The sequence below is a fragment of the Theropithecus gelada genome, chromosome X (assembly GCF_003255815.1).
Source record: "Theropithecus gelada isolate Dixy chromosome X, Tgel_1.0, whole genome shotgun sequence".
In the NCBI taxonomy this organism is placed as follows: domain Eukaryota; kingdom Metazoa; phylum Chordata; class Mammalia; order Primates; family Cercopithecidae; genus Theropithecus; species Theropithecus gelada.
In genome coordinates this window covers 12003928-12031884 of record NC_037689.1, presented here as the reverse complement: position 1 = coordinate 12031884, position 27957 = coordinate 12003928, and the positions used below count along the sequence as shown (strand labels likewise).

Genomic DNA, 27957 nt, shown 5'->3' with positions numbered 1-27957 from the left:
CTATGGTAATATATGTAAACATGGAAAAGATAACAGTAAAATGTTCTGTGTTATAGGACCGTTGACCGAAATGTAATGCAGCACATGATTGTATAGACATAATTTATATTACTGTGTATAGTCACAGATATCTATTATAATACGGATTTGTATGTGAAACTATAATTTCACTTATTGTTATGTTTACGGTCTGTGTCTCTTGCTAGAATGTCAGCTCCATGAGCTCAAGGAAGAATTTCCAGCACCTGGCCCATGTCAAATGAACTATTTTGGCCACCTGAGTCTCGGTCTCCCCATCTGTAGGATGGGTGTGTCTTTCCATGTGGAGGCACCTACACATTCCGTTTCCTTTTCCCACCCTACAGAGCACGGCTCCGGCATTCCATAGCCCAGGCTTACATTTTCCCATATTCTGGACCCTGATGCCCACCACGTGCACCAGGCACTGGCCAGACAGGACTACCACCCCCAGCATGCCGCGCGCATTTGGGCCGTACTACAACCTGTAGGGGCATCTGGGTCTGAAACGGGCACCAGCGACGCGGGAGCAGGGACCGACGCCCCTCTACCAGAGCATCTGTGGTACATCCCAGACCCGGGGCTCTCCGAGGCCCCGCGCTTCCGAGCTCCGCGCAAACTCTGGCTTCTCTTGTACGACGGAGGTGGTTTGCTCTTCCGTTGCCCCGTGGCTTCAGCTCATCTTTGGCAGGAAGGCGAGGCTTCCGCCCGGCACAGGGGGTGAGCTGGAGCACCGTACCCCCAAGCCTCTGGACAGCATTTGGAGGAGGGTGCTTCCCTAATCCCAACTTCGGGGATCTCCTCATGGGCGTATTTGGAGCCTCCAGGCCCGGGGTGATATTTAGGGGGCGTCTACTTTTGAGGAGACCCTTAGGGGGTGCCGTTTGGGGACTTTGGGGTGGGATTTGGGAGTCTGTTTTGGGGAGCACCCCTCGGAGACAGTGTTTGGGGGGCTTTGGGGAGATTCTTAGGGTCCGTGTATGGGCACCCTTGTCCGTGGAGCAGGATTTGGGTTATTCTTCAAGGGGAGAAGCAAAGTTTGAGGTTACTAAAGTCAAGGCGGGACTGGGGGAGGGCTTGTTTCGGGACGGGGTCCTGGTGACAGTGAGAACAATCGGGACCGACGTGGCATAGTGGAGGTGTCAGGTCTTTGTGACCTCTGGCTCTGTGATGAGGTCCTCCCCGCGCCTGGAGGCTCAGGACTGCGAGACTGGACACGTCGGGGGCCCAGATGTTTCTAGGGAGAGGAGCCTCCCAGCTCAGGCTAGGGAAGGGACGCCGGAGCCCAGCTCTTCCTGAGCCGACGCGGCGCCACCCGGCCTTCGTTTGGTCGCGGCTTTATTCATTATTCATAAGGAGGTGGGGCTGTGGTAGGAGGCAGTTTTTTGCCTCTTTCGCACCTGGTCCGCAGAAGGGAAGGTATCGGCTTGTGAGTTATTCACGAGGGGCGGATCAGCGTGCTGAAGGGGCGTTCTGAAGTCTGCTGCGCAAAGGAGAGTTCATTGATGATTCGCAAAAGTTAAGTAGCACTCTGAGTTTTCAGTGCTTTTCTAGGGGTTCCGTGCTTAATTCATGAGGAGCGTGGCTTTTGCAGCTTTATCTGCATGATCCGCGGTTAGCTTTCCCTTACAGGTACCGGAGTTAAAACCTGGCGTCTAGCGAAGGGATGAGGCCTCCTACATTGTTCATTTCTTATGGCCTGGTAATCTCAGATAATCAGCCGGGGCTCTGGATTCAAATCCCATCGATCCTTTCCAGTTGTGTGATCTTTGGCAAATCGTTTTGTAAGCCTGAATAATGGGTAGGAGGATAATGATAAGATTAGCTTACACTCGTTTAGCTACTTAGCGCATTTAATCTTCACGACAATCCTAGGAGGTAGGTTATTAACCCCCACTTTATAGATAAGGAAACTGGGGCACAGGAAGGCTAAGTAATTTGCCTAAGGTCACACAATCAGTGAGTGGCTGGGCCGGGATTCAAATTGGGGTCTAGTTCCGCAATCTGTAGTCTTAACCAGATGCCATAATGTCTCCCCTCCCCACTCCCCCGCGCCGCCGTTTAATAGTACTACTACTAATATAACACTTAGTATGTGCCAGGCATTGGTCTAAGCCCTTTCTACATATTTCTTCATTTAAACTCCATCTCAAGGTAAGTTGCTGTTGTTATTCCTATTTTATGGATGGGGAAGCAGTGGCCCAAGTTGGGGGTTTCTCTTGTGGCTGAGTATTCATAACTAATTTTATATTAATGTAAATATATATTTACATATCTTAACATATTACCTTTATATTAATATATAATGTTTTAAAAATTTAACAGTGCCTTGTGCCAGCAATGTTCTAAGACTCATCCCATAATTTATATTCTCTGATTTTCTTTTTTTTTTTGAGACGGAGTTTCACTCTTGTCGCCCAAGCTGGAGTGCAATGGGCACGATCTCGGCTGACTGCAACCTCTGCTTCCCGAGTTCAAGGGATTCTCCTGCCTCAGCCTCCCCAGTAGCTGGGATTAAAGGCGCCCGCCACCACGCCCAGCTAATTTTTGTGTTTTTAGTAGAAACAGGATTTCACCATCTTGGCCAGACTGGTCTCGAATTCCTGACCTCAGGTGATCCACTCGCCTCGGCCTCCCAAAGTGCTGGGATTACAGGCGTGATCTGATTTTCATAATAACACATCTCTGTGAGGTGGATGGGCTCTGTTACTATCCTCATTTTGCAGTTGTGAAAACTGAGGCACCTGCCAAAGACATGTAATGAGTTTGGGTTTGATTGGACTAAGGCAGCCCTTGTTCCTGAGGCGGGGAGAATGGAGGGAGATGTGGGGAGAGGAGGCAGGGGCAGAGAGAACACTTCCCCTGGGTTTTCTGGTGGCACTGCAGTGACATCTTTCATTATTCATGAACAGGAAGGCGTGCTCACTTTGCCTTGGCTATAGCATCCTAATCTCTATTTGCTGGGTAGGGCAGTCTTGGGTGTTTCTTCGCCTTATGCATAATTCATAAATTGGGTGGAACCTTTCTTGACCTCTCTTGAGTTTCCAGGTTGAGCTACTGCAGCAGCATAATTCATTATTCAGAACCTGGGAGAGTGTGTTTTCTCTGCAGTAGCCCCATTTCCCTGCTTATAGTGTATTAGGTGCAGCAATAGGTGGGCGTGCTCCTTTTATTCCAACCCACTGGGTCTCATGCATTATTCATGAGTAAGTTGTGGCCTGGGTCTCCTTGGATTCCGGGCCCCTGCAAGATCATCATTATTCATGAATGGAGGTGTGTGACTTCCATGTTTTAATATCTGCTGTCGGGTTGCTGGTTGTTAGTCTACCAACCACTCAACTTTATGCATAACTTATAATCAGGAAGAGTGACCTTAATGGTTTTTCTTCGCTTTCATGACAGCCTGGCTGCAACCATTCATTATTCACATTCCATGAGGCGTGGCCTCTGTTTTACCTGTTTTCGTTGTTACTGCCACAATGCCCACCAGGTGGTACTGTTCCACTTCTAACCGAATGAATCGCAACCGGACCGGGAACTTTATGCATGATTCATAAGTAGGCGCGGCCCGCTTGCATCCGGGTTTCTGGGGGTGGGGACCAAGGTTTTGTTCCGGCCCCAGGCTCAGCGGCAGCCATCTTGTGTCGGCGGCTCGGCTGAAGGAGGTGGCAGGGACAACCACAGCCACAGCGGCCGGGGGAGGAGAAGGCGGCAGCGGCGATTCTAGGCGGCCCAGGCGGCGGGGAGGAGGAGAAGGAGGAGGGTGGCGGCCGGGCTTGGCTTCGGCTCCTTGAGGAGTTGGCGGCGGCGCGACCCGGGGAACCGGCATTGGTAAAAAACGTCCTTTCACTGCGCCTCGCCCGGGGCAGGGGTTTCGGGGAGGCACTGGAAGGGCCTGAGCCACGCTGCTGTCGGGGCGGGCCGCGGTGACTCGGGCGCCAGGAATCAGCGGAGTAGGGAGGGGGAGCAGAGCCTGGGGCGGGGCCGACTTTCCCCGGCCAGGACCACCCCGGATCCCTCTAGTTCCAAAATCTGACCTTGGAGTCGGACCCCCACGATGTGCTTTTAGAGACTCATGCCCAACATCTCTAGTCTGGGACCTGACTCCGTCCCGATCCTTGTATCTCAGATCAGAACTCTCCCCAGTCTCCGATAGAGATTTACGGGGATCAGCATTGCTGATCAGAGCTTCTCACCATTGAATGCCATTAAAGACCTGCCCCAGAATCTCCTTTGAGACACCTCCTAGCCTCTCAGTATTTGCCCTCAAGGCTCCCAAGACAGGCTAGATCTGGAAGGGGTCCATAGGCTCTTTATCTCTGTAAGAGAGTCCTCGTTTACATTTTCCTTCAGACCCCCCATCCCACACACATGTTAGCCACGCTCAGAGCTTCCAGGGGTACTAGACCCTGTGAAAGGCCATTTGGGCCTGGCCTTTGTGTCGGGGAACCCTCTTCGCCGCACCTCAGGTCTCCTAACCCCACCCTGGCCCTAGCGTCTTTCATCAGAGACTCTGCCCAGTATTTCTACTCAGAGACCCCTCTTAGCATCTGCCTTGAGAGACTTCAATTCCTAGACTCCGTCCTTTGACACTTTCTCTACTTTTACGGAATTTCTTGCTTTTCGTACTCCCAGTATTCAGAGACTACTGAGAGGCCTCAGCATCTTCCCCATCAGACACCTTGAACCCCCAGAGCCTTCTGGTGCACCAGATACCAGGGAGGAACTGTTTGGATACATAATCCTCCATCAAAGAGCCCCTGCGAGCATCTGCTCTTGCAGTCCCGGTTGGCTTCTAGCCCCTTCCATCAGAGACTCGCCTCCCCTACCCCACCCTAGACCCAGCCTCTGCCGTCAAAAGACAACCCGGGTTCTAGCTGCTTTTTTCAAAGATCTCTTATCCTCACATCAGGCCTCAGAATCTGCCCTCAGATACTTTCAAGGTCCCTAATGTCTGCAGTCAGGGGTTTTCAGCTTCTGCTTTCAGACTCCTTGGACCCCAGGATCATTGTCAGATGTCCCTTCCACCCACAGCCCCTCTTGTTTTCTTTCTTCTTTTTTTTGAGATGGAGTTGTTTCACTGTGTCCTCCAGGCTGGAGTGCAGTGGCGCCATCTCGGCTCACTGTAACCTCCACCTCCCTGCTTCAAGCGATTCTCCTGCCTCAGCCTCCCGAGTAGCTGGGATTACAGGCATGCACCACCACGCCTGGCTAAATTTTTGTATTTTTAGTAGAGATGGGGTTTCACCATATTGCCCAGGCTGGTCTCGAACTCCTGACCTCAGGTGATCCACCGCCTTGGCCTCCTAAAGTGCTGGCATTACAGGCGTGAGTAACTGCGCCCGGCCATGGCCCTCTTGTTTTCTACCGCGGTAGAAAACCCTCTTCTTAGCATCTACCTTCAGCGCCTCCATGGGGTCCTACATAATTGGTCAGAGAAACCCAACCCCATTTGGGGGCCTAGCCAGTGTTTGCTTACTAACCTTTTTAAGGCCTGAACTATCTGGGCCCAGCTTCCCTTTTCCACCCCCTCAGAGCAGCTGTGATACCTAGCATGTCCTGTCAGAGATTGACACAGGGCCTTTGTGTTCCATTAGAAACCTCTCCCAGCCCCTCACCATCCACCCTCACAGCCTCCTGGGACTCTGTAGTAGGAATCTCAGATACAGCTCTCCTCTTGCATGTCCCTATCTATTATTTTTGGTTAAAGATTTCTCTCTGCTACCAGCATCTGTCTCCAGAGACCTCCAGAGCCTCAACATCCTCCTGATGGAGACTACCCCTCCCCCCAGACCCCAACGTCTTCCTGCTGCCTCCTCAGACTCTAGAATCCCCCACCCATTCCCTTTGCAGCTTCCATGGGGCCCAGCAACTGTCCTCCTACCTCTTTGCAGCCTCTGGGGGCCTCCACTGCAATTTTTCAGCCTTTCTCTAAAAGATCCTTTTCCAGAGATCCGAAATTTGAGTCTTTTCCTAACACCCTAGCCTAGTCCCTTCCCTCCCAGGACTTCTAACATCTCCTTTCCCATTTGCCTCAGAGCCTCCTTGCTCTTAGACACCCACTTCCTGATTTTCCTCTCACGTTCCCATGGACTTCTCAGTTAACCCCTCCCGGAAAGCTTGACATGCTCCAGCCCCCCTTCTCTATGCCCTAGCTTCTCCATGCTGCTAACCTGCCTCCTCTCACACCTCCAAGACTCCTCCCTCAAACCCTCTGGTTTGAGAATAGAGAATGCTTACGCTTGAAAATCTTCAGTTTGGAGACTCAGGTATGTTTAGAAACTAAGCCGCAGCTCAGCTTTGCCAAACAGTTCACAGTGTGTATGTTATAGTGGGGGCCTGAGCAAATGTTGAGGGAGGAAGGGTGTAGATTGTTTTTCTGCTGGGGGTGGGGGATCTTTAGCTCCTATCCAGAGTTTCTGTCCCAGACTCCTGCTTGCTTTGAGACAGGGCTGTTCCAGACCTTTGCAGTCGAAATCCAGTTGAACAATCATCTGAAACTTCTTAGACCCTTGCTGCCTGCACTAGGGATCCAGAGGGGAAATGTCTAGAACTTAAAGTGCTCTCTGGCCCTGGATCATCTCTAATTTACGGAGTGAGGAAATGGCGTGTCCCGAACAAACTGACCAATGACAAGGCAAGGAGATAACTAAGTAATGGAGGCCACTACAGGTGCCCAGGGAGGAACTCATATCCTCAGGTCAGTGAGTTCTGACCGCAGACCTTGGCTTCTTTAACCCTGCCAGCAGCCCCTTGAAGACAGTTTCGTTTGTCCCAGCTTTTGGAGAAAATGAGGCTCAGAGGAAATGAGATCTCTAACCCAGGTCAGTCAGAGAGTCAGTAAATGGAAAATATGGTTCGCCTTTGTCTCTACTAACTCACCAAGTCTCTTGCTACCTAGGTTGGCTCTTAGCATTCCAAGCAATTCACCTGGCTATCTCAGGGGCTCCAACTAGCCTCCTGCCTCCCCTCATCTCCCATTTCTTAGTCCTCTGGACTGGGCCCTGAGCCCAGGGGCGTTTGGCAAACAGTCCCCCACCAGCTGCATGCCTCTGGGCGAGTGAATGGGGTTCTCTGAGCCTTTGTTTTCTCATTTGTGATTTGGGCATAGGGTTATCTGGGTCATGGGGATTGTCAAGATTAGACAAAGCCCTTTCCTCTTTGATTGACATGCAGTATGCTCTTGGTAGATAGTAGGGAGCTCTTGTCATTGTGGTTGGTGCTAGTGACAGGTGCCAAGATGGAATCTTAGGTACACTGGGATACTTAGTGTCATAAAAGTCTCAGTGTAGGAGGACTTGTGTGAACGGAAGACTCAGTGCCTAGAGGAGCACTGGGGGTGAGGGGAAGTGACGCTGGGTCCTCCCATCTCCAACATCTGGACCCAGTCACCCGCACCACCAGATTTCACTTCCACAGCAGGCTGTATTGTTCTGTCTCTGGGACCTAGCAGTTGACCCTGGGCGAGTTACTTGACCGCGTGAGCTCACGTTTTCTTATTTGTCCTAAACTCTGCCTTGCTGGGTCAGGGTCATGGAGGGGATGAAACGTGATAACACGAGGAAGCAGCTTGGGCTCCAGAGTCAGCAGATCCTGGTCTGGTCCCAGCTCAGCTACTGTGTGGGAACCTTGGTCACCAAACGTCCCTGAGTGAATTTTTTTCCTTCACTTTAAAGTTGGGGGGTATTATTGACAGCAGTCCAAACCCCACAGGAGTGCCCTGAGGTCACAGTGAGACAAGGCTTAGAGAAGTGCTTACTATGGCATCTGGCACGGGGAGGACTCCTAATAAGTCTAATACTCATTTATCATTGTGGTTAACCTGTTTAAGGGAGTCCACATGCAGATGAGGCTTGGGATGTGTTTGTTTTCTCTCTTTCTGCAACCTCTTTTATTGGTCTGTGTCGGTTTTCCCCTCCCAAAGCTGGGGGCAGGGTTGGGCTTTATAAAACTTCCCTCCCTGAGCCCCTCTGGGGACTGGGTTCTCAGCAAGTTACTGCTCCTGCCATCATGCCACCCTGATGGATGTCCAAGCCTTACTTCCCTCCTGCACTCCCCCCCCCCGCCGCCGTCCCTGGGATTAAGGGAGAGGAGAATGGCTGCTTGTTACTGCCTACCTACTCTGTGCCAGGTTCTGTGCTCTGTGTTATTTATCATCTCGATAACCCCATGGGGAAGGTAAGTGGTATTATCACCCCTGTTTCACAGGTGAGAAAACTGAGGCCCACGGTGGTTAATTATTACTGTTAGTGGCAGGCTCAAGATTTGAAACCAGGTCTGTCCTGAATCCACATCTTTTCCCCTGATCTCTGCACAAGTACATTCTTGTCATTCCTTTCACTCCAGGATTGGAGTCTCTCCCTCATTGTCCTGTGCTGGGAAGAAGCAAATGGCTTAGTGGTCAGCAGTGTGGATTTGCAAATCAGACCACCTGGGTTCAGATCTTAGCTCTGACCACTGTGTTACCCTGGGCAAGTCCTCACCTTTCTGTGCCTGTCCCCTTTTTGCTGTAAAATTGGGGTACTAATACTTGTCTTCCCTTCCCCCACAGTTGCTACTAACAAACAGAAAAACGGTACCCATGTGCCCCAGGGTCACCTCTGTCCTTCTTTTTTTCCTCCAGATGTCCAGCTCGCCGCTGTCCAAGAAACGTCGCGTGTCCGGGCCTGATCCAAAGCCGGGTTCTAACTGCTCCCCTGCCCAGTCCGTGTTGTCCGAAGTGCCCTCGGTACCAACCAACGTGAGTGTCCTCTCCCTGGAGACTGGCAGACGAAGTGGTGGGTGGGAAAGTCTTCTGTATCACTGTCTGTCTATCCATGCTCCACTCCTGTGTGTCTCCCTGAACTTGTTCTTTCCCTCTATCCCTAGGGAATGGCCAAGAACGGCAGTGAAGCAGACATAGACGAGGGCCTTTACTCCCGGCAGCTGTAAGTGGGGCCAAGGCTGGGCCGAGGGGTGTGGAATGGGACATTGAGAGGATAGGGTTGGGTGGGGCAGGCCCTGACCTAGAGTACCCCCTAACCTGGCAGGTATGTGTTGGGCCATGAGGCAATGAAGCGGCTCCAGACATCCAGTGTCCTGGTATCAGGCCTGCGGGGCCTGGGCGTGGAGATCGCTAAGAACATCATCCTTGGTGGGGTCAAGGCTGTCACCCTACATGACCAGGGCACTGCCCAGTGGGCTGATCTTTCCTCCCAGGTACCTCTTCCTAGCACCCTTCCCCCTCTCCCCTTTCCCGAGGCACCACTGTTCCCGGTGCCTCGGCCATTTCACCTTTTTTCCCTACTGCACACCCTTACAGTTCTACCTGCGGGAGGAGGACATCGGTAAAAACCGGGCCCAGGTATCACAGCCCCGCCTTGCTGAGCTCAACAGCTATGTGCCTGTCACTGCCTACACTGGACCCCTCGTTGAGGACTTCCTTAGTGGTTTCCAGGTATCTTGGGGGTACCACCCAGCCTTCTGCCCAGTTCTCTCACAGCCCATCTCTGGTTTGTTCAGTGGTGTTCAATATTGATTTACTGGGTCGGCCTGAATCCTAGGTTTTGTGCTGGGGGACTAGAGTATGCAGGCAGCAGTTAGCCCCTGGCCCTGCCTTTTCTGTTCTGTTCTGTTCTTTTTTTGAGACCGAGTCTTGCTCTGTCGCCCAGGCTGGAATGCAGTGGCACGATCTCGGCTCACTGCAAGCTATGCCTCCTGGGTTCACGCCATTCTCCTGCCTCAGCCTCCCAAGTAGCTGGGACTACAGGCGCCTGCCACCACACCTGGCTAATTTTTTTTTTTTTTGGTATTCTTAGTAGAGACGGGGTTTCACCATGTTAGCCAAGGTGGTCTCGATCTCCTGACATTGTGATCCGCCTGCCTCAGCCTGCCAAAGTGCTGGGATTACAGGTGTGAGCCACCGCGCCCGGCCTGGCCCTGCCTTTTCAAGTGGGGAAGATGTGTACAGACAGTACGGCATAGTGGTTGTGGGCACAGACTGTGGAGGGAGCCATACTGCCTTGCTGCGGGCCTCCAGCCTTGGTAGTGTGACTTCAAGCAGGTTGCTTCATCTCCTGTACCTTAGTTTTCCTGTTTGTAGTCAGTGCGTGGTAGCAGCACTGACTTCATGGACTTTTTGTGAGGGTTAAACACGTGGAATTGCAGCTGGCACATAAGAACTGGATAGGTGTTTGTTAATTAAAAAGTCCAGGCCAGAAAGAGGTGCTCTGGAAGCTGAGAGTCGGCCCTGGGTTGCCAGGGCACTGCAGCTAAATCCGGATGGAGGAGTAGGAGCTCACCCTGGTGGGGAAGGATGGACATTCAGGCAGAGAGCAAAATCCCAAAGATCATGCGGAGCAGGCATTGTCTTGGGAATTGGAAGCAGGTGGGTGTGGTAGGAGTGAGCTCAGACTTTGGCTGGAGACAGAGTTTTACTCCAGTGTCTCACAGGGCATGGCAAGCAGACAGCAGCGGGTGTTTGTCAAATAAATGAGTCAGCTCTTCTCCAAACTCTGTCCTCCCAGCTACCTCTTCACCTTTCCTGGTATAGTCTAGGAGTTCATTTTTGACCCCCACAGAGTCTGATGCACAGTAGGTGCTGTGTGTTTGTGAAAGAGGCTGACCCAGCAAAGCCTGGATGTGTCTGCCTTGAGGACTGCCTGAGTCCTTGACATCAGCCCTCCACCATTTTCTCCTCTTCACCCCAATGCTGGGCCTGAGCCTCCATCTCTCCACAGGTGGTGGTGCTCACCAACACCCCCCTGGAGGACCAGCTGCGAGTGGGTGAGTTCTGTCACAGCCGTGGCATCAAGCTGGTGGTGGCAGACACAAGGGGCCTGTTTGGGTGAGTGGCGGCCCACCCCGCTCCCTGTCCCCTTTTCCTCCAACTCCTACCAGGCCCAGGCCAAGACCTCTAAGCTCTCCCTGCCCTCGTCCCTCCTCAGCTACCCAGATTTTGGGTTCTTTGTGTTCATCTCTCCTCATGTGGCACAAGTACCATCTTACATCTCAGCAGTGATAGGCTGAGTTTGCTCAGCAAGTTTTCACTACATCTTGAGGGACCTGTGGGGCCTGTTTGTGCATGGGACACGGGCATCAGCCCTATTGCTTCCCTCTACAGGCAGCTCTTCTGTGACTTTGGAGAGGAAATGATCCTCACAGATTCCAACGGGGAGCAGCCGCTCAGTGCTATGGTTTCTATGGTTACCAAGGTAAGGAGACCAGCCCTAGGGTTCCTGGCGGGCAGGTGGGCTGTGGTAGTCCTTCCTGTCCGCTCCTGGTACCCTGGGCCTGTTTCTGAGACTCACTCTTCCTTTAACCAGGACAACCCTGGTGTGGTTACCTGCCTGGATGAGGCCCGACACGGGTTTGAAAGTGGGGACTTTGTCTCCTTTTCAGAAGTACAGGGCATGGTTGAACTCAACGGAAATCAGCCCATGGAGATCAAAGTCCTGGGTGAGCTGGGACTATGGGGGAAGCAGAGGGGAGCTAGGAGATATGTTCCTGGGTTCTGGCTGGGGAGTTGAAGGGAGGAGACATGGCCCTTGGTTCAGATTGGGGAGACACATCCTGTTGTTTAAGATGAACTACAGGGCCGGGCGCGGTGGCTCAAGCCTGTAATCCCAGCACTTTGGGAGGCCGAGGCGGGTGGATCACGAGGTCAGGAGATCGAGACTATCCTGGCTAACATAGTGAAACCCCGTCTCTACTAAAAATACAAAAAACTAGCCGGGCGTGGTGGCGGGCGCCTGTAGTCTCAGCTACTTGGGAGGCTGAGGCGGTAGAATGGCGTGAACCCGGGAGGCGGAGCTTGCAGTGAGCCGAGATCACGCCACTGCACTCCAGCCTGGGAGCACAGCGAGACTCCGTCTCAAAAAAAAAAAAAAAAAAAAAAAAAAAGATGAACTACAGACAGAATCCCGTGGGGTCCAATAAGAGCTGGTGGGCATGGGGGAGAGGTGCTGTGTTCGAGCTATTCCTGGGAGAATGTGTCCCTGGTATCTGAGCTGAGGGGGAAAAGGTCTCTGGTGTTTGAACAGGGCAGGTCAGAGGATCTACTTGTGTGTGAGCTGATTTGGATGGGAAGCAGATAAGGTCTTCCCATGTAGACTTGGAGCCAGGGACATAGGGTCTCACAGGGTCTGAGCTGGGTCTGGGGCACAGGAGAGATGTTTTCTGATGTCCATGTGGAGCCTGGAGCAGAGGGGAGATGGCGTCTGATGTCTGAGCTGAGTCGGGGCAGGAGGTTCCTTATCTTGCAGGGGTTGTGGATTTTAGGGAGAATGGGTAGACTGATAGCTCTCTTCCTGCCCTCTATAGGTCCTTATACCTTTAGCATCTGTGACACCTCCAACTTCTCCGACTATATCCGTGGAGGCATCGTCAGTCAGGTCAAAGTACCTAAGAAGATTAGCTTTGTGAGTGTGTCAGTGGGAACAGTGGCTATGTGGGGTAGTTCTAGGCATTCCCGAGTTCTCCATTCCTCTCTTCTGGTTCTGATGACCTCCCCCTTCCCCCGCCACAGAAATCCTTGCTGGCCTCACTGGCAGAACCTGACTTTGTGATGACAGACTTCGCCAAGTTTTCTCACCCTGCCCAGCTGCACATTGGCTTCCAGGCCCTGCACCACTTCTGTGCTCAGCATGGCCGGCCACCTCGGCCCCGCAATGAGGTGGGTGGGTAGGCGAGCCAGCCAATGCAGACATGCCTGGCACTGAAGGCCCACCATGCTTCTGCCTATCCACACTCCCTGCCCTCATTGTGGCCTGACAGATCCTCTTTTGGTTCTTTCTGGCCCACCAGGAGGATGCAACAGAACTGGTGGCCTTAGCACAGGCTGTGAATGCTCGAGCCCTGCCAGCAGTGCAGCAAGAGAACCTGGACGAGGACCTCATCCGGAAGTTGGCATATGTGGCTGCTGGGGATCTGGCACCCATAAACGCCTTCATTGGGGGCCTGGCTGCCCAGGAAGTCATGAAGGTCAGCATGGGTTGGGAGAGGCAGGATTGGGGTGGGCCAGGTGCCTCCCTGACTCCGTCACTTGCCCTCTGTGTCAGGCCCCTGTTAACCACTGACCACCCCCTCTCTCCCTTCCCCTCTCCAGGCCTGCTCCGGGAAGTTCATGCCCATCATGCAGTGGCTATACTTTGATGCCCTTGAGTGTCTCCCTGAGGACAAAGAGGCCCTCACGGAGGACAAGTGCCTCCCAGTATGTGGGTGGGACCTGTGGGGAGGGCATCATTGGGGGCATTTCTGGGGAGGCCTCTCTCTGACCCTCCTCCCTTTGCATTCCTTAGCGCCAGAACCGTTATGATGGGCAAGTGGCTGTGTTTGGCTCAGACCTGCAAGAGAAGCTGGGCAAGCAGAAGTATTTCCTGGTGAGTGGTCCCCTTGGATGCCTGCTCCCCTCATCTTGGCCTCTGACCATCTGCCCTGGGGCTTCCTTCAGCATTTCAACGCAACCTGTGAGGCATTCCCTTTGCCATTCTCCTTATCTTGAAGGGAAGCCCAGTGCATCCCTCGTTTCCCGCTCTGGTTCCTCCTTCCTCACACGACTGCGTGTCATTTCTTAGAGTCCTGGAACCTGAAGATGGGGTGTTAGCCCCTCTCCCCATCTCTCAGGGGAGTGAGGGGTGATGGGTAGCCTCACACTAACCTGCATCACCCTGACCAGCCTCTGCCTATCTTCTTGGTTGCCTCTTAGGTGGGTGCGGGGGCCATTGGCTGTGAGCTGCTCAAGAACTTTGCCATGATTGGGCTGGGCTGCAGGGAGGGTGGAGAAATCATCGTTACAGACATGGACACCATTGAGAAGTCAAATCTGAATCGACAGTTTCTTTTCCGGCCCTGGGATGTCACGGTGAGTAGGGTAGGAGGTGGGGCTTTGTCATCTCACTTTCCTCCTTTTTCTTTTTTTTCTTGAGACAGAGTTTTGCTCTTGTTGCCCAGGCTGGAGTGCAGTGGCATGATCTCTGGCCCACCACAACCTCTGCTTCCTGGGTTCAAGCGATTCTCCTGCCTCAGCCTCCTGAGTAGCTGGGATTACAGGCATGCGCCGCCATGCCCGGCTAATTTTGGTTTTTAAGTAGAGACAGGGTCTCTCCATGTTGGTCAGGCTGGTCTTGAATTCCCGACCTCAGGTGATCCGCCTGCTTCAGCCTCCCAAAGTGCTGGGATTACAGGCGTGAGCCACCTCAGCTCGCCCCTCCTTTTTCTTGTTCCCATTCTTTCTGTCAGAGATCTTTCCACCTCGCCCAGAAGCCTTTCCCAGCTTCTGTATCTTGTTTGTTTTTTTTGTTTTTGCCTTGACCTTAGTGCTGGTTGGGACAGTGTATCTGGGGTCCTCAAAACCACTCTCAAGCTCAATTCACCAAGAGAACTCATGGGACTTAGCATATAGTCGTGCTTGTGGCTACAATTTATTACAGCAAAAGGAAACAGACCAAAATCAGCAAAGGGAAAAGGCTGGTGGGGTGAAGTCTGGGGGAGCCAGATACAAGTTTCTAGGAGTCTTCTCCCTGTGGGAGTTAAACAAGGCGGCCTTTATTTCCCCAGTAGCAACAGTAACTACAGAACTAACAGCAACAAGGTGTAACAAGATGTGAAATGTTGCCAACCAGGGAAGCTTGTTAGACTCAGCACCATCGTGAAATGTTGCCAATCAGGGAAGCTTGTTAGACTCAGCACCATCTCTTTTACTTAGGACTGGTCATGTAGGCGCCCCCTTCCTGGCACATACCAAAATTTCCAGACTCCCAGAAGGAAAGGTGTTCAGCATAAACTGTATTGTTTGCATGAACAGTTTAGGCACGGTGAACCACTGATATCAGGTAGGGAGTGGTGGGATTCTTCCCGAATTCCAAGTTCCCAGACTCCAGCCAAGGGTGGACCTTGGAAGCAGGCCTTTCCAAGGGTTGCAGTTTCAGTCTCCTAGGCTTACACTTCTCTGCCCATATGGAAACTGGGTTGGTTATGCAGGGATCTCTGAGAAGCCTTCTGTAGGGAACAATGTCATTTTTGCTTACCCAGGATTTATTCCCCCTTTCATTCATTTCATTTATTCACCAAATAGTTACTGAGGTACTGTTTTAGGTATTGGGGATATACCAAGGAATAAAACAAGATTCCTGAAAGGGGAGGGGAACGGACAGCAAACAATAGACACAATACGATCGTGAGGTATATAGTTAATGTCGGTGATGAGTGCTCCTCAAAGGAAACAACAAAAACCAGACAAGGGAAGTCAGGGTGTCAGGGAGAATGGTTTGTAGTATTGATGACAGTGTTAACGTTAAGGAAGGCCTGAGTTCTGCAGTGACCTCAAGGATATGAGGGACTAGAGCGCCTTCTGCTGCGGAAGAGCCCACGCAAAGATCCTGAGGTGGGAGGGTCAGGGAGCCAACTCATTTTACGGTAAGTGGAGGTGGGATCCAGGGGAGGATTCTGAGCAGAGGGGGGATGTGGCCCACCTTGGGCTTTGAAAGGATCCTGCTTGTCTGTGCGCTAGCATCCTGGTGCTGGTTGGGGGAGTCTACGTCAATCCTGGGTGCTATTACCTGAAAAAATAGTAGGTGTTAGATGAAAGAACAGATGTCTGGCCCATTGTCTCCAGTCTGTTCCTGTCCACAGCTTCCCTTTCCACTGATCCCCTGCCACATGCGTCATCATCCTGGCCATGTGGCATTGTCACAGACCGTCTCTCCTGCTAGCCACCTAACTCAGGGCCTGGGTCTTCCCCAGCATTAAGTAAATCCGTCTCAGGCAGGCAACCCTTTATAGATGTTTGGGCCAGGTGTGGTGGCTCACGCCTGTAATCCCAGCTCTTCGTGGGGCCGAGGTCTTTGAGCTCAGGAGTTCAAGACCAGCCTGGGCAGCATGACAAAACCCTGTCTCTACCAAAAATACAAAAATTAGCCACGCATGGTGGTGCACACCTGTGGTCCCAGCTACTTGGGAGGCTGAAGTGGGAGGATGGCTGGAGCCTGGGAAGTTGAGGCTGCAGTGAGCTGTGATCACGCCACTGCACTCCAGCCTGTGTGATGGAGAGAGACCCTGTCTCAAAAAAAAAAAAAAGATGTTTGTTGGGTGAATGAACAGATAAGTGAGCTCTGTTCCCCTGTCCCCACCCTGGAACTGCACTTTCTTAACCCTTTAGAAGTTAAAGTCTGACACGGCCGCTGCAGCTGTGCGCCAGATGAATCCACATATCCGGGTGACAAGCCACCAGAACCGTGTGGGTCCTGACACAGAGCGCATCTATGATGACGATTTTTTCCAAAACCTAGATGGCGTGGCCAATGCCCTGGACAACGTGGATGCCCGTGAGTTTGGAGGCGGGTGAAGTGGTCAAGGGCAAAGTTGTGTGTGTTTCGGTGTGTATATACCAAGAGGGGTGTCTGTCTTCCTGTCCTCTCCTAATGTTCCTTTCCCGGCTGTCGCTTTGTCCTCCCCGCAGGCATGTACATGGACCGCCGCTGCGTCTACTACCGGAAGCCACTGCTGGAGTCAGGCACACTGGGCACCAAAGGCAACGTGCAGGTGGTGATCCCCTTCCTGACAGAGTCGTACAGTTCCAGCCAGGACCCACCTGAGAAGTCCATCCCCATCTGTACCCTGAAGAACTTCCCTAATGCCATCGAGCACACCCTGCAGGTGATAAGCTGTGGGAGAAGGGAAAGAGGCCAGGCATCTGGCCAGGCCGCTGCCTCTCTGCCCCCAGGCCCTTGCCTTGCCTTCAGATGTTGCATGCCTAAGCGTAAGATGTACCTTTTCTCCAAACCTCCCTCCCTCTCTTCCCACCAAGCAGCCTGGGTTTCTAGAATGACTCATTCTTTTTTCACTTTTACTTTGAATTTTTTTCAACACATAGACAAATATTAAGAATATTATGATGAATACTCAAATACCATTCCTCACCTAAATTTAGCAATTCTTAATGTTTTGCCACATTTTCTTCTTAGATGTATATAGATTTTTCTTCTTTGTGCTTAAATGTGTCACGGACATTACAGCCTTTACTCCCCTACTATTTCAGTGCCTCTGCCAAGTGAGGATATGTTGCTATAGAACAGGGTTTCTTAGCTTCAGCACTACTGACATTTGGGGCTGGTTACTTCTTTGTTATGGGAGAGGGGATGCCCTGTGCACTGTAGGATGTTTCTCAGCATTCCTGACTTCTTATGTCAATAGCACTCCCCCTCCATCATGACATCTAAAATGTCTCCAGACATTGCCAGATGTCCCCAGGGGTGCCACATCACTCCCAATTGAGAACTACTTCTATCTAACAGAAACATCACTTTCATGCTCAACAAAATTAACAATCATTCTTACCATCTCTTCCAGTTATTTATTTGTCTCTAATAGTCCATATTCGGGTTTTCCCCAGCTGTTACTTAAAATGAGTTTAACAGCTGGTTTGTCAGGATGATTCTGTGTGTGTGGTGCATGTACCTACAGAACAGTGCACATATTATCTAGCTCAGGGGTGTCCAATCATTTGGCTTCCCTGGGCCATATTGCAAGAATTATCTTGGGTCACACATAAAATATACTAACACTAACGATAGCTGATAAGCTGAAAAAATAAAAGAAAAAAAGATCCGTGCATAAATCTCATAATGTCTTAAGAAAATTTACAAATTTGTGTTGGGCAGTATTCAAAGTCATCCTGGGCCGCATACGGGCCACAGGTTAGACAAGCTTGATCTAGCTGAAGTTTTACAAAGTGAACACACAAGTGACTACCACCTAGGCCAAGAAACAGAACCTAGGGATTACCATTGTGCTGTCAGAATAATTCTTAGTGCAGTGTTTGAGGCCAAACCATTTAGAATAGTAGGAGTATGAGGGTGGGAACAAAATAGGGAAGGGGAAAAAAAAAAAACCAGTTCCATCTGTCACTTTCTCCCTTCTGACACTGCAGTTCCAGAGTGGGTATGTTTGTATTTGTGCACCCACCACAGTCTTACTAGGTCATGTGTGACCTCTCTGTGCCTCAGATTCCTGTTCTGTAAAATGGGAATGACAGTAGCATCTACCTCACAGGACAGTTGTGAACCACTTGGCATTTACCGTGTGCCTGGCACTGTTTTAACGAAGCTTTAAATATATACGTATTTGCTCATTTCTTCCTAGCAACCCCATGAAGTAGGTATCACTGTTGTAACATCTGTTCTAGAGATGAAGCACAGAGGTAAAGATGTTATCCTGTGTGCCTGAAGTCACAAAACTAGGTAATACGTGGCATAGCTGGAATCTGAACATGAATTTCTCACATCTGTACACTCCAAACCACCTCGCTAATGACTGCGAACTGTCCTAGGAACTCTCAGAGGCCAGAACATCTGTCTTGTTTGCTATTTTATTTTTTGAGACAGGGTCTCATTCTGTCACTCAGGCTGGGGTGCATTGGCACAATCATAGCTCACTGCAACCTTCGGCTCCTGGGAAGTGTGTGTGCGCGCACGTGCGCCTGTTAACGTTGACCAGGCTGGTTGTAAACTCCTGGGCTCAAGTGATCCACCTACCTCAGCCTCCGAAAGTGCTGGGATTACATGTGTGAGCCCCTGTATCCAGCCTCTGTCTTGTTTTCTGCCGAGTCCTCAGGGCCTGGATAGGGATCATTTTTGGTTTGGTCTGAGTTTTTTCTTTTTTAAAAAATTGTGGTAAGATACACTTAGTTGAAGTTTTTCTTTTTTATGGAGGCATAACATATCTAGAATAAAGTACACAGTTTTTGTTTTGTTTTTTTTGTTGTTTGTTTTTTTTTTTTTTTGAGGTGGAGTTTTGCTCACGTTGCCCAAGTTGTAGTGCAGTGGCGCAGTCTCGGCTCACTGCAACCTCTGCCTCCCAGGTTCAAGCGATTCTCCTGCCTCAGCCTCCCAAGTAGCTGGAATTACAGGCATCTGCCACCACACCCGGCTAATTTTTGTATTTTTAGTAGAGACAGGGTTTCACCATGTTGGTCAGGCTGGTCTTGAACTCTTGACTCAGGTGATCCACCCGCCTCAGCCTCCCAAAGTACTGGGATTACAGGCGTGAGCCACCTCGCCCGGCCTGGTACGCAGATCTTAATACATTTTTAGGCTGGGCTTGGCGGCTCACACCTACAATCTCAGCACTCAGGAGGCCAAGGAGTGAGGTTTGTTTGAGCCCAGGAGTTCAAGACCGGCCTGGGCAACATAGCAAGACCTTGTCTCTACAACAAATCTTAAAAATGAGCCGGGTGTGGTGGCATGTGCCTGTGGTCCCAGCTACTCGGATGGCTGAGGTGGGAGGATTGTTTCAACCTGGGAGGTCAAGGCTGCTATGAGCCGTGATTGCGCCACTGCACTCCAGCTTGGGTGACAGAGTGAGACTTTGTCTCAAACAACAAAACAAAACAGTTTTCCATATACACAGCACTATTGTAACCACTGCCCAAATCAAGTTCATTGGTTTTTCTTTTTTTTTTTTTTTTTTTCTTTTTTTTTTTTTTGAGATGGAGTCTTGCTCTGTCACCCAGGCTGGAGTGCAATGGCATGATCTCGGGTCACTGCAACCTCCGCTTCCCGGGTTCAAGCGATTCCTCTGCCTCAACCTCCCGAGTAGCTAGGATTACAGGCGTCTGCCACCATGCCCGGCTAATTTTTGTATTTTTAGTAGAGATGGGGTTTCATCATGTTGGTCAGGCTGGTCTCGAACCCTTGACCTCAGGTGATCCACCCACCTTAGCCTCCCAAAGTGCTGGGATTACAGGTGTGAGCTACTGCACCTGGCCTGGTTTTTCAATTGAGGTGGGGAAATGGGGAAGGCTGGAGAGCTTCCCCACTTCCAGAGTAACTGTGAGCCTTGTACTTGCTTTATTCACTGATGGTCCTTCTAATAATGCCTGCGGAAACCCATTTTGTCAACTGTGGCCACATGTAATCTGTTTGCTATGTCTGCAGTGGGCTCGGGATGAGTTTGAAGGCCTCTTCAAGCAGCCAGCAGAAAATGTCAACCAGTACCTCACGTGAGTAACTCCAGTGCCCTCTCGCCCTATCCTTGTCCACCAGCCAAGGCATCCCGCCCGCTTTCCTCATCACAGTAACACTTGGCACCAGGCACACTTTTCACATGAATGAGTGGCTGCTCAGGCCTCATGTTGTTTGGGGTCGGGACTAGTTTTCCATGGAGAAAATAAGATTGCTCTGGAGCCCACTCCTGAGGCTGACGTGTAATCCTGTCCTCTGTCCTCTTCGATTCCTGATAGAGACCCCAAGTTTGTGGAGCGAACACTACGGTTGGCAGGCACCCAGCCCTTAGAAGTGCTGGAGGCTGTGCAGCGCAGCCTGGTGCTGCAGCGACCACAGACCTGGGCTGACTGCGTGACCTGGGCCTGCCACCACTGGCACACCCAGTACTCAAACAACATCCGGCAGCTGCTGCACAACTTCCCTCCTGACCAGGTAAAGCCCAGTTGTTGGGTCCATTTGACAGAATGTATTTCCCTGAAATGGGAGCCTGCAGTGTGGGTTCTCCCACTGCGGAGTCCAGCTGTGGCAGGTGCCCTGAGGCATGGGGATCTGAGAAGAGTGATTGACCCTAACCTGCTTTTTCCTTACCCTAGTTCCTTTGAGCAAAGAGGCTTGGTTGCTGTTTACCCTGACTGTGGTGTGGGCTGCGTCATACCTGATTCCCAGTCAGGGCTGTAGGGGTTATGGGGGAGAAATTCTGGAGTTAAGTGCACAGGAATCAATACGGGTTTGGGTTCAAATCCAAACTCTACTTGAACAAATCACGTAACTTCTTTCTGTACCTCAGTTTCCTCGTCTGTGAAGTAGAAATAATAGTGATCAACATCATGGGGGGTTTGGGGAGGATTAACTGGTATTTATTAATATGAAGTTAGTACAATGCCTGGTAATCCATGAGTTTGTTAAATGATGGGCTGTCTAGCACAAAATGACTACCCAGGGATTGGTGGTAGTTCTCTCAGCCAGATCTGTGGTTCAACCTGTGGGACCCTACAGTTGGGGTATTTTGTGATTGGCTCCAGTCCCCATCGAGTGCCCAACCCGAGATAGTGAGTTGGGGGCACCTCTGGGGCCTAGGTGAAGTGCCAAGATTGTCAGAGAGGCCTTCACTCTCAGGTCCTGTTCTCAAAAATCTCTCCATCCCTTAGCTCACAAGCTCAGGAGCCCCTTTCTGGTCTGGGCCCAAACGCTGTCCACACCCACTCACCTTTGATGTCAACAACGTAAGTCTCCTCTCTAGGGTCTTCTGGGGTCAGGTGGAGGGTGAGTAGGTGGGAAGGAGGTGGTGGCTCCCCACTCGAAGGCTGATGTGCTCACCCTTCCCTGCCCTGCCTTCTCCTAGCCCCTGCATCTGGACTATGTGATGGCTGCTGCCAACCTGTTTGCCCAGACCTACGGGCTGACAGGCTCTCAGGACCGAGCTGCTGTGGCCACACTCCTGCAGTCTGTGCAGGTCCCCGAATTCACCCCCAAGTCTGGCGTCAAGATCCATGTTTCTGACCAGGAGCTGCAGAGCGCCAATGCCTCTGTTGGTGAGGGTGTTTGGCCAGTTGGCCAGTAGTCACCCCCAAATGTCCCCGGCCTAGTCTAGCCTCCCCACCAGTCCTCTACCCCTGGCTCTGCTCTGCTTTGTGACCCCAGGCCTGAGGTTTACCCACACCTTCCTTTGAGCCTCCCTTTGACATGAAGAGGGTAGGTTGGGGCAAATTGTCTCCCTCCCTCCTCCTCTCCACTCTCTGGCCCGCAGGAGAACTTGCTGTTTTACTCTTGCTCTGTGTATTTCCCTTAGTTTTGTTCGTTCTTCTTGATCTGTTCATCTAAGACGTATGATCTCTACCAGTGGTCTCTCTCCCGTGATACCTTCCTGCCTTGTCTCCTTCCAGATCTGCCCCCATCTGTACATCTATCCCCATGTTTCTCTATGCATCTTCACCCTCCATAGTTTGGGGCTGCGGTTTACTGACACCCCCGCCCCACCCCATCTACATATTTTTTCACCACTCCTCCCTTCTGTATATAATGCATCTGTAGCTCTGTAATGCCCCCTACATTTACCTTCCTTATATCTCATCCCTCTTCCTCTCCACAGATCTCCTCCCATTTCCCCTTCCATGGTCCCCATCTTCCTTCTGAAATATCTACTCCTTCATATTCCTCTATGTACGTCTTCCAATCTTTCCTTCCATATCTCTCATCACCTTCATATATTTCTCCTCCCACCTGTCTCACCCTCTGTATACCCCCACTCTCCCCTTTTATATCTTCTCCATCTCCCCCCATATCTTTCCTCTATGTCCACATCTGTACATTCCCCCCAACTTCCCCTCCATATATCTTTTTTACTCCCCTTTTCCTCCCTGTATCCTCTGTGTTCCCCCATCTCGCTCTACATCATTCTTCCCAAGATCTTTACGTTTCCCATCTTGATCTCTCCATCTCCACTTTCTCCTAACACTTTCATTTCCATTCCTTAGTGTCTCTAGAGAGATCGTTCTTGATAGCCTCAGCTCTTTCTCTGTGATTTTCAGGTTTGTATTCTGTTCTTCTCTACCTCTCCTCCTTGCCCCTTTTCTCTCCCAGGATGTCTCTCCTTTCCAAATCCTTTTTCTACCTGAATACCTTTTGCCCCACACTGGGCTCCCATTTCCACCTCAGACCTTAGCCTGGGATCTAAAGGGCTGACAGTGTCCCTCTCTTCATGCAGATGACAGTCGTCTAGAGGAGCTCAAAGCTACTCTGCCCAGCCCCGACAAGCTCCCTGGATTCAAGATGTACCCCATTGACTTTGAGAAGGTACAGGGTGGGGGCCCAGGACAGGGAAGGGAGGATGGGCAAAGCATAGACAGGCTGGAGAAAAACAGGAGGAGTATCTGGAGACAGCCCTGGGCCTTTGTGGGGATCAGATTGTGGGCCTGCCACATGGCTCTGAATGAGTAGGTGTTCCCAGCCATCCCTTTGTGATCTGGGAGAGTCCATCAGGCAGTTGCAGTGGAGGATACACATTTTCTTTAACTGATCCTCTCCCCACTGCCCCTTCACACCCTCCCCACTCATAACAGGATGATGACAGCAACTTTCATATGGATTTCATCGTGGCTGCATCCAACCTCCGGGCAGAAAACTATGACATTCCTCCTGCAGACCGGCACAAGGTGAGGGGAATCTAGACCTGATGTTCCACACTCCTCCAGGTTTGAGTTACCCACACTCAGCCCCTCTATAGACCCTGAGGCTCTTGTACTTAACTACCACCATTTTTTGTCCCTTCCTGTCTCTCAGAGCAAGCTGATTGCGGGGAAGATCATCCCAGCCATTGCCACGACCACAGCAGCCGTGGTTGGCCTTGTGTGTCTGGAGCTGTACAAGGTTGTGCAGGGGCACCGACAGCTTGACTCCTACAAGAATGGTTTCCTCAACTTGGCCCTGCCTTTCTTCGGTTTCTCTGAACCCCTTGCCGCACCACGTCACCAGGTGGGGGCCCGCATCAGAAGTGGGGTTTGGGTGGGGTATGTCTGTAGATTCTGGTTCTAATTCACGTCATACCCTGTCACCAGGTGAGGGTTTCTGTCTATGTGTACCTACCCTTTTTATGCATCCTTTTTCGTTTATTCATTAATCATATTGTTTGAGTACATGCGAAAAGATGGGATATTTGAATTGTGCCCTGGGAGATTATTAGTATTATTAACTACACAATAATGGCAGCCAAAATTTATTGGATGCTTCCTACACTTATGTGCTTTGCTTGCTTCATTCATGAATTCACTCAACTATTTATTGAGCACCTGTTGTGTGCAGGTACTCTTCTAAGTTATGTTCCTCAAGTAGATGACATAAATAACCTATTAAATGATCTTGGAATCAAAAAAGGATAAAAAGAGGCCGGGCGCGGTGGCTCACGCCTATAATCCCAGCACTTTGGGAGGCCGGGGCACATGGATCACCTGAGGTCAGGAGTTCGAGACCAGCCTGGTCAACATGATGAAACCTTGTCTCTACTGAAAATACAAAAAATTAGCTGGGCATGGTGGTGGGCACCTGTAATCCCAGCTACTCGGGAAGCTGAGGCAGGAGAATGACTTAAACCTGGGAGGCGGAGGTTGCAGTGAGCCGAGATCGTGCCATTGCACTCTAACCTGGGCAACAAGAGCAAAACTCCATCTCAAAAAGATAAAGAGGACTTGAGAATACCAGGGGGCAAGGGGATGTGTTTGAGATTTTGTGTGGGATGGTCAGAAAAGGCCTTGCTGAAAAGATGACACTTGAGATCAGAATTGGAGAATGTGAGGGGGCAAACCGAGCAGGCTTGGTGGTGAGTGGGGACACATTCCAGGCAGAGGGACCAGTTCTTAAAAGGGTACCAAGATAGGGGTGTGCCTGGCAAGTTGGAGGAATTCAAAGTCCATGGAGTGAGTGTGAGACTGAGGAGAGTAGGAGATGAGAAGAAAACAATTTCAGTGCTTGGGGTGAGATGGGAGCCACAAGAGGATTTCGAACAAAAGAGGATTGTGATCTGACTGAACACGTCTGCATGGGGGTGAGGGGGATGGAGACAGATGGGGGCTGGACCCTCTGGGATGGTCTCCATCTTACACTCCCCTCTTTGTCCTGCAGTACTATAACCAAGAGTGGACATTGTGGGATCGCTTTGAGGTACAAGGACTGCAGCCTAATGGTGACGAGATGACCCTCAAACAGTTCCTCGACTACTTTAAGGTAAGGCCCCTCCCTCTCTCTCTCACCCCACCTTGGGGGGCGAGGTGTGCAAGGTGACTTGCTGGCCTGTCCACCCCCGTGACCCTGCTGTTCCCCGTCCCTCTCCAGACAGAGCACAAATTAGAGATCACCATGCTGTCCCAGGGCGTGTCCATGCTCTATTCCTTCTTCATGCCAGCTGCCAAGCTCAAGGAACGGTTGGATCAGCCGTGAGTTGGCCACTGGCCAAGCTGGGGGGAGGCCCTGTATGGGTTGGGGAACCTCAACATCCAGCTGTCCCACTCCAGTTCACTGCCCCCACCTACCTGCCCGTCCTCTCTTGCTTTCTGCCCTCCTGACCCTATGCTCCCATCCCCCTGTCCCCAGGATGACAGAGATTGTGAGCCGTGTGTCGAAGCGAAAACTGGGCCGCCACGTGCGGGCGCTGGTGCTTGAGCTGTGCTGTAACGACGAGAGCGGCGAGGATGTCGAGGTTCCCTATGTCCGATACACCATCCGCTGACCCCCGTCTGCTCCTCTAGGCCGGCCCCTGTCCATCCCTCTCCACGCCCCTTCCAGCCCAGGGTTCCCATTTGGCTTCTGGCAGTGGCCCAGCTAGCCAAGTCTGGTGTTCCCTCATCATCCCCCTACCTGAACTCCTCTTGCCACTGCCTTCTACCTTGTTTGAAACCTGAATCCTAATAAAGAATTAATAACTCCCACGTCGCCTGCCCTGCTGGTTCCAGGCAAGGAAGGGACTTCCTGGAACTATCTGGTTCAGATGGTAACTCAGAGGGCTCAGCCCCACCACACCTGCCAGTTTTCTGGGCAAAGAAAATGTAATTGCCACCTCTTCCTGCCCTCTCTGCCTAGGAAGAAAAGGAGGCACCAGTGAGGCCAGTGAGCAGGTACTTGGGTCCATGTGACTATTAATTTGAGCTGGGTTCAATTCTCACCTTCTCCATGTCCTAACTCCCTGCTCTGTGAAGAGGAAAGTTGTGACCAGGCTGCTAGGGCATGGCCAGCATGCCTTATGTCCTTAGGGCAGATCCCCTCCCACCTGGCTCAAAGCACTCAGACCCTGGGCAGCCTTTTGTAGTCATGGTTCCCAGCACCAGGAATGCCTGTGGTGCTCTTAGTTCAATTTCCTTGCTGCAGGGGTGTCTTAAACAGCTCTGCTGAATGCCAGTGCCTGCAGGCATACTTTGCAATTTTTATGGAAATATTTGAGAACCTTGGTAGAGGAAAAGCCCCTTGCTTGTCTTACGCTGCCCCCCTCAGCCCCAGGTCTGCCTGTATGCCCCTTGATCTTCAGCCTCCTACCTTGGAAAAGACAGCTGGCAATGGGGACTGAGGGGTGTTCATCGCTTAGAGCAGGTAGCAGGAGGCCCAACACCAGCCCCACCAGAACTGCAGAGCTACCGTGCTCTGTCCTTGGTCTTCGCTGAGCACTCCAGACGATTGAAAGCACCAGTCTGACCACTGCCACATCTTTGCCTTCCCCTAATGTACTGGCTCCTGGTGCCTGAGGAATCCATTCATACTTTTGTCCCTCAACTAACCAGACAATAATTTTATCTACCTTACTAGAAACAAGATCCCTCACTCTTCTACTCAAACTTGAGTGTAAGGAATAGCTCAACCTGTTCTGAACTGGCCTGATTGCCATCACAGCCTGTGCCCACATCTGCTGTCTCCTGGGCCAGTAGTTCCTGGTCCTGGGCACAGTATATGCCCTTGCCCACCTCCTTCTGATCATTTTATTTTCTTGGCCTGCTCTGCGTGGGTGACCTCATCCTTCCACAGTTTCTTCTTCTTCCCCAATAGGACATTGAGGACAGAGGCATTTTCCCTTTGGTATCTAGTGGTGATGCTGTCAAGTGGAAAGTTTTTCCCACCACAGGAACTTTCCCATTATTGCTCTAGAGTATCCTAGACACCACACCGCAGTCCACTGGTCATGCCACTACAGCAGCTGAGGCTTGAACACAACTGTTGTCTTCTTTCTCCAGTATGCCAGCTCCTTTGCAGATACTCTGTAGACACCTTGTTCGCTGCACCTCCCCCATTACAGCTCCATTTCTTCCCTACCACAACTCCTGGATCTCCTTGACACCTTATTCGTACCTGACACCCTTCTCCATCAAAACAAGCTTTTGAGTCATGCATGAATCCTGGTTGCATCTTAGTTGTTCTCCCTCCACCTCATTCCATTTTACTCTGCAGTTTGTCTACCATTACAACACCAGCCAGAGATCAGGGCTCAGCAGGCGGGGGTTGCGTCATTGCACCGAGCCCCCTGCACCCAGCAGCCACAAAGGATAGGGTGGGACAAAGGTTTCTCTTGTCATTGCCTGGAACTATTTGCCCACCTCCTTCTGATCATTTTATTTTCTTGGCCTGCTCTGGCAGGCATTCAACAAACATTTGTTGCGTGCTGTGTGCCAGTCACTTTCTAGGCACGTGAGACAGCAGTGGATAAAACAAAGATCCCTGTCTTCTTGCGGTTTATGTTCTGCTAGCTTGAGACCCAGAACAGACTATAAGCACAGTAAGCAAATTGTACCTTAGAAGTTGATCAATGTTCTTCAAAAGGCGAGGAACAGAGCCCGATCTGGGGATCTGGAATGATGGCAGTGCAGGTAGGAATTTTTAAATAGGAAAGGCTTCATGGAGATGACTTTGAAGCAAGCACCTGGAAGAAGTGAGAGAATGAGGCACGTGGATGTGGGGCAGGAGCATTCCAGGCAAAAGGAACCACAGCAAATGCAAAACCCCTGAGGCTGGATTGTGCCCGTTTCACTCAGAAACAGCTAGAAAGAGCGCTAGTATGGTGGCAGTGAGTCAGGGGAAGAAGAGGAAGAGATGAGGTCAGAGAAGTGATGGACCTATTCTAGGCCAAGGCTAGGACTTTTGTCTTTGTCAAATGTTGCCACTCCCATCATGGCCCGGGAAATCTTCACTAATATAAACCTTACTGAAAATCCTAACTGGTGTGACCAAGGCTGCCATAAAGGGAAGCCCGGAAGAGGCGGGAGGCTGCTTTGGAACAGGGTAGTGTAAGGATGTGCCAGAAGGCCTGCTGGAGGTTGCAGCCCTTTGAGCGGGACTTGGGGATAGTGTGGTTTTCCAGGCAGAAGGAAGTGAGGGATTAGGTCGACCTGGTAGTGCTTGTCACACAACAGGCGCCCAATAAATAAAATGGAAATAAAATCGCGGAGTGTTCTACTTGTGTTGACTGACATCAAAACAAAACAAAAAACCC

At 51.2% G+C, this 27957-nt stretch overlaps 1 protein-coding gene across 4 annotated transcripts; it reads left to right on the top strand.

Moving 5' to 3' along the window:
- The first annotated feature begins 484 nt into the window (after positions 1-484).
- Positions 485-25414, top strand: UBA1 (ubiquitin like modifier activating enzyme 1). 4 transcript variants are annotated; one of them, XM_025372670.1, is made up of 28 exons: positions 3628-3849; positions 6174-6287; positions 8150-8196; positions 8642-8758; positions 8887-8945; positions 9048-9216; positions 9320-9454; positions 10737-10843; positions 11120-11210; positions 11322-11454; positions 12319-12416; positions 12524-12670; positions 12802-12978; positions 13103-13207; positions 13296-13376; positions 13703-13858; positions 16154-16319; positions 16454-16650; positions 19929-19993; positions 20234-20429; positions 21146-21220; positions 21340-21529; positions 22702-22790; positions 23057-23149; positions 23277-23468; positions 24612-24713; positions 24822-24922; positions 25080-25414. In XM_025372670.1, the coding sequence occupies exons 2-28, from the start codon at positions 6251-6253 to the stop codon at positions 25213-25215; spliced, it is 3261 nt and encodes a 1086-aa protein (XP_025228455.1). In that variant the 5' UTR covers positions 3628-3849; positions 6174-6250; the 3' UTR covers positions 25216-25414. The 4 variants fall into 4 exon arrangements, with proteins under 4 accessions (XP_025228458.1, XP_025228455.1, XP_025228456.1 ...); XM_025372671.1 differs by lacking the exons at positions 6174-6287; positions 8150-8196 and adding an exon at positions 6765-6842 and having other exon boundaries at positions 3780-3849; XM_025372673.1 differs by lacking the exons at positions 3628-3849; positions 6174-6287; positions 8150-8196 and adding an exon at positions 485-738.
- The last annotated feature ends 2543 nt before the right edge of the window (positions 25415-27957 follow it).